Source organism: Lytechinus variegatus, chromosome 15 (assembly GCF_018143015.1).
Source record: "Lytechinus variegatus isolate NC3 chromosome 15, Lvar_3.0, whole genome shotgun sequence".
NCBI classification, from domain to species: Eukaryota; Metazoa; Echinodermata; class Echinoidea; order Temnopleuroida; family Toxopneustidae; genus Lytechinus; species Lytechinus variegatus.
In genome coordinates, this window is record NC_054754.1 from 15,927,446 (window position 1) to 15,934,466 (window position 7,021).

Here is a 7,021-nt window from a genome sequence, read left to right on the forward strand (position 1 = left end):
TACAAGGAATTAATTAATTAATTAATTAATAATGGGCATAGAGTTAGTGTTAACAGTTTCTTTTTCAATTTGACCGATTTGACAAAACGTAATCCACGCATTTCTGATGAGAAATTATCCTGAAAACAATTTGAAATGAAACAAGAATTAAAAGAAATAAGCACAATGTAGCTAAGACTACATGGAAAAACAATAATTTTCCTCCTTTATTCGTAGACTTCCGACCCTCTTATTAGGATATGGTGAAAGTACGAAAAGGGTATTAAAGAGAAATAAAGTAGAGAATTTGGAGAGAACAGAGGTGAACAGATTTCATACAATGGAAATGGTTTGATAGCTAGATCCTTCCAGCTGCATTTACGCTGACCGCGAACGGATTGTTCTAAAGCAATATAACCCCTTCAGAGACTGAAAATAATTGAGGAGCAGGAATATTGACCCCTTTAGCTTCGAATTAAAATTTCAATCCTGAAGTTTAATTTTTAAGTGTAGGATTAAACTGAATCAGATTTTGAGTGAATGTGTTTCTATCTCCCATTTCCCAGGAAATCATGGGCAAGCTGGTGAAACGTTACATCTTCGACGCGAAGAGAGATGAAGACGAAAACAACCAAGAACAATGGGTGAACCGGCTCAAACAGGACATCTCCGGATTCAAGTACGAGATGTTCGAAGCGCTCACCGGCATGGATAAAAAGATGAACGAAATGGAGCAGCGAATCGAAGATGGCGGCGTCAAGGAGCCCGGAACTCAAATGTTTCACAAGATGGAGGATGTCGTGAAAAGACCTATTTATCAGCCTGATAGCATGCAATCAGTGATATCGGGATGCTCGGACCTCATGAATGCAGCCTCCAAAGATCTTCTTAATTCGAAAGGCTCGAACAATAATAACTCGTCGCCTCTCCTCGACGACGGTCTGAACGACCCGTCGACTAAGAACCGCAATGCGCGCGGCCATCCAAAATCCACCTCAATGCCGTGTAACATAGCGGAATACCTATATCCTCCTGAATGGGAGAAAAATGAACCCATTTTGTTCATCGATGAGGATCCTGATGTGCCTATTCTTGGAGGTCCACCCAGGAAAGAAAGTAAGAAGAGGCGATTTAGCGCCAACCACATGATGAACCATATAGGTTCCAGGCATCTAAAGCGTAAAAAGTCAAATAGTAAAAACACCACACGAGTTTGACACGCGTGTGTGGATTGACACGAATTTGACTGCGAATGTCATCCATGCATAATCCTTGCCCCCCTTTCAACAGCAAATAATGATTATGATTATACAAATAGTGATTATATATGTGTATGTTCATGAACAATTGGTGCTTTTCGATATTGGATTATAGTGTCGACGTATAATGGGAAAACGACCCCTAACTGCTATTGTCCCGGTCAAGCTGGTACGCGCACATTGTCTTGCCTTTTCAGACTCGGATGACGTTTTGACGGGCCTCTTCGATCCATGGAAAGGGGACACCAGGACAACATCAATTCTGTCAAGAAGATTGCAAGCAGATGTGTATCTACAATGCTTAAGATAACGGTAGCAGATTCGTCGACGACGGTGTATCATGACGAGATAAATTTTCCTTCATAAAGATATTATGATCTGTAGATATCACCAGTTCTAATTTAAAATTTCTTGATGTGAAAAAAATACGAAATTCTTTTCAACTTAAAGGGCAAAACCTTATGATTGCTTATCTATTGATAGGTGTTCATATCTATTCAATCTGTATTGTATCTTGTGTTCCTGTTTTCAGCCGGTTGGCATCCTCGTAAAACAAACATTGGTTTTAACCAAGGTGAATGAAAGGTATTATCAGGTGACGTGAAATCACGATAGTGTTAAACAATTTATAACAATTTTCTTTGGCAAAGTTGATTAATCAAAGGACGATAGAAAGTTTTGAGATGAGAACACATACACGTTTTGATAGCACTAATTGAGGCCTGCTATTTTACGAAAAGGAAATGAATGCGGGAAAAAAGTTTTTTTATCAGAAAAGGAATAGGGTTCTTTAGTTTAACCATTTTTGCATATTTATCACCACTTTCATGAAAGTTTTGATTGTTTTTTTTTCATATAATATTTCAATTAAAGGTATCCGATTTACATCGCCATTTACATTATGTAAGAACTCCCTATCTATTACATAATAAACTACACTAATACTATAAACGATTATGCTACTAATGTAAAACTACTTATTTTACTACTACTACTACTGCTACTACTACTACTACTACTGCTGTTGCTGCTGCTGCTACTACTACTACTACCACTATTCTACTACTACTACTACTACTACTACTATTACTACTACTACTACTACTACTACTACTGCTTCTACTACTACTACTACTATTACCACTACTACTACGACTACTTATACTACTATACTACTACTACTACCACCACCACCACTGCTACTACTACTTCGACTGTCATTACTGCTAGTATTACCATTACTTTTGTGTAAAACTCCTACTGAAATTGCAACTATCCCTCCTACAGTATTACTATCACTACTACTACTCCTGCTATAACTACTGCTTCTATTACTACCACCACTACTACTACTACTGCTTCTTTTTCTTCTTCTTCTTCTTATTATTATTCTTTTATACTTTTTATATATTTTTTATATCTTTTATATTATTCTATACTACAACTGCTGTTGTTTTGCTGCTACTACTTTTACTTTTATTACTACTACTACTACTACCATGTTTTTTACGACTTCCTTTGCTTGTGCTATTACCTCTACTTCTACAACTTCAACTGATGCTACTACTCCTACTTCTATCTATTATACAGTATTCCTACTGTTTCTACTTCAGTTTTGTTCTCTATTACTAGAATTATTTTATTCATGTCTTCATCAGGTACCATTATAAAGAAAATGAAACTTTTGTTACCACTCTCCAATAAATATTGAATACATTGGTTATTATTTCGATCATCATTTAACCTCTCATAATAATAGACCATACAACAACAAAATATACTAAGTAACGTACTAAAGCCTCTACTACGCTTACCTATGCTGGTTCCACTGCTATTTTTATTTCTCCTACTACTAAACCTTTTATGATGCTGTTCCTAATACTATTACTACATCATCCCATCTTTACTATTATAACTAATAATTCTACTTATGATGTATTCTGTTTCCATTATGTTATTGTTATTATCATTCATGCTAATCATCACATTCCCTTATTAAGCAACGTCTACTTATGTTTCTACTGATACTCCCACTAATATCAACACTACTACTGCGTCTGCATATTACGACGGCAAATGCTTTATACTACTGCCTACAACAACATTTACAACGACTTGTTCGGCTACAGAGGCTTCTCTCCTTTCTAATGCCATGAAATACTATCAGCTTCTTTTGCATAATTAGTTCTAAAACTGCAATGACACGAACTGAAATACAACCACGAGCTCTAAACTATTATTACTACTCGAAGACGTTCCACTAACTACTACTTCTTCTAACAGTGTTTCAACTATTGCCACCTTTACTACCACTTCTACAATTGCCATTACTAACATGACTAAAGTAATATACTGCAATCGCCACAGCAATATTTAAGTACTTCACTTACCTCTCTACTACTATATACTAATACTATAGGTTTTTTTTTACTATTATTGATAAACCACTCGTAGTATTGTAACAATAGGGCCTACTACACTGATACAGTTACCTCTACTACTACTTCTACTGCTACTACTACTTATACTACTGCTACTACTACTACTTCTACTACTACTACTTCTACTACTACTACTACTACTGCTGCTACTTCTACTATCACTACTAATACTTCTACGACTACTACTCTTACTACTACTACTACTACTACTTCTACTACTACTACTACTTCTGCTACTACTTCTGCTACTACTACTACTACTTCTGCTACTACTACTACTTCTACTACCACTACTACTACTAGCTAATACTACTACTACTACTACTACTACTACTACTACTACTACTACTACTTCTACTACTACTACTTCTACTACTACTTCTACTACTACATACTACTACTACTACTACTACTACTACTACTGCTACTGCTACTACTACTACTACTACTTCTGCTACTGCTACTACTACTACTGCTACTACTACTACTACTACTACTACATACTACTACTACTACTACTACTACTACTGCTACTACTACTACTACTACTGCTACTACTACTACTACTACTACTACTACTACTACATACTACTACTACTACTACTACTACTACTACTATTACTACCACTATTACTGCTGCTATGACTATGACTATACACTTGTGCATTTGCATTTACTCCTACTTCGACTATTACTACTATTATTGCTGCTGCTGCTGCTACTAGTACCACCACCACCACTTCTATTATACTACGACTACTAATTCTGTTACCTTAACCCCTAAATCTACTATGTTGCTATACTTCTGTTTTTATAGTTGCAGCGCCGATTGTTGTGTAAGTGATAAAAATGATTCAAAACTCTGGTCATTAACGTCCACTTTTATATTTTGATATATATTGGCATTTTGATGTATCATGCTATTGCTGACCACAACCAAGTATATTACACTCATATCTAACCACATTCACTTATGCGACTAATAATGCCTACCTCCTCTGACGTTCAATATTACCACTACTACAACTGTAACTACTACTACTACTTATACTACTCCTATCACTACTACCACTTCTACTATACTGCTTCTAATACGACCTCTTATTTATTCTACTACTATTACTACTACTACTACTACTTCTACTTGTACTACTGCTACTACTACTACTTCTACTTCTACTTGTACTACTGCTACTACTACTACTACTACTACTACTACTTCTACTGCTGCTACTTCTAATACTACTACTGCTACTTATTATTCTACTACTATTAACACTTCTACTGTTCCTCCTACTACCATTACTATTACCAATTGTACTACTACTACTACAAATAATAATAATACCACCACAACCACCACTACTGTTACTTCTACTGCTGCTGCTGCTACTACTATAACTATTACTGCTACTTATTCTTCTACTACTATTACAACTTGTACTATTAATTGTACTACCAATACTATTACTAATTGTACTACTACCAATACCACCACCACTACTGTTACTTCTACTACTGCTGCTGCTGCTACTACTACGACTTATACTATTACTATTTCTACTACTACTACTACTTATTCTACTACTACTGTTACTACCACTTCTACTACTACGACTTCTACTACTACTACTACTACTTCTACTACTGTTACTACAAATTCTACTACCACTTCTACTACTGCTAATTCAACTACTGATACTTCTTCTACCACTATTACTGAAAAATTACGAATATTACTACCAGGACTAATTTTAATTCATAAACACTTATATTTAATGCATAGCACGTTTATCGAAATGGTTTCCAAACAGTCGTTTTCATTTTAAAGTATAAAACGTGATAATTATTATAATGTCTGTGGAGTTCATGATATCAATACGTTGCTTCTAAAATATCTATCATTACCTCTTTCAGCCCACTTCTGTTTATATTTATATTACTTGACAAATTCGATTTAGTTTATCTTTATCATTTACAATTGCTTTTACCATGTTTACGACAGCACTTTGTTGTACTGTACCGTGTCTATATCAAAGACTCATTTACGCTTAAACGGTCCCAATCCCTACTGATATATTTGCTTTTCTACTCTAATACCTCCAAGACGGTAATTTCCACTGATAGAAATATACTTCGTCTGTCTACGAAATTATCTTAATTCACACTAGCATGTCTTGAAGTATTAAACTATTCATACTTATACGAATGTTCAATGTACTATATTTCTAGGCCTGCAACTGTTACTACGCCTTTATCACCACTCAAACAATTACGACTACTACTTCTACTTTTTACCACCACTACTACTTCTTCTAATACTATTATCACTTTTGTTACTACTGTATCACAAAAGCTCCCGCTATTACTAATACTACTATTCTCATACTGCTGCCACTTCTGCTACCACTACTGCCAGCAATTCTTCTTCTCTTCTATTGCTACAAAATGCACTACTTCTTCTACTTTTATCTTTTTTTGTTTTTTATGTACTACAAAGACCATCTCTGCTTCTACAACTACTGCTACTAATATTGCATGTATTACTACTTATAAAACTATTATTATTACTACTTTTGTCACTACTGATACTACAAAGACAATCGCTACTTCATACTACTACTACTACTACTACTGCTACTATCATTATAAACTGTGGTGTTAAAACTGACACCAATTGTTGTTAATAGAGGACCACACAATGAGGTGTTAAATAACACCCTAGAGATTGAACATAACACCAAAGAGTGTAAATGTAACAACCATAGGTGTTGTGATTACACCAATAGGTTTAAAACTAACACCACCAATTTAACACAGGTTTAAAATAACTGGTGTGGTCCTCTATGTACACCGGTTAACAGCACAGTTTTTGCTGTGATACTACTTCTACTTTTACTATTTTTGTTACTACTGCTATTACAAAGACTATAACTACTTCTACTGCTATTACTACTACTAATACCACCACCACATCCAACGAGCTTTGATTTAATACTGAGTGAAAATCTCAATTTTCTCAGCTTTACTCGTATTACAAATAGATGAAAAATACACGTTTATTATATTTTGTTTTACTACTATTTTAGCAACATCAACTGCATTTGCACCATTTCTTTTAACACTACTATTTTTTTACTACTTTTAGTACAACTACTTCAACAACTAGTACCACTACTTCCACTGCTGCTATTGCTGATAACATAACTAGGACTACTGCTAGTAATAATCATAATAATGCTAAGTCAATGACTGAGAGTTACTACTCATTATTATTTCTCACGTTGTACGACCTTTTACATGTTCTACCCGTCATGGACACAACATGTGAAATCTAAGAAA

At 34.9% G+C, this 7,021-nt stretch overlaps 1 protein-coding gene across 1 annotated transcript in view; it reads left to right on the top strand.

Moving 5' to 3' along the window:
* Nucleotides 1–1,591, top strand: part of LOC121429051 (short transient receptor potential channel 5-like) — an 89,545-nt gene extending 87,954 nt beyond the window's left edge. The window contains exon 10 of the mRNA XM_041625955.1: nt 546–1,591. Coding sequence (XP_041481889.1) covers nt 546–1,196 — 651 coding nt within the window. The 3' untranslated portion in view covers nt 1,197–1,591. The remainder of the gene's footprint in view (nt 1–545) is intronic.
* The last annotated feature ends 5,430 nt before the right edge of the window (nt 1,592–7,021 follow it).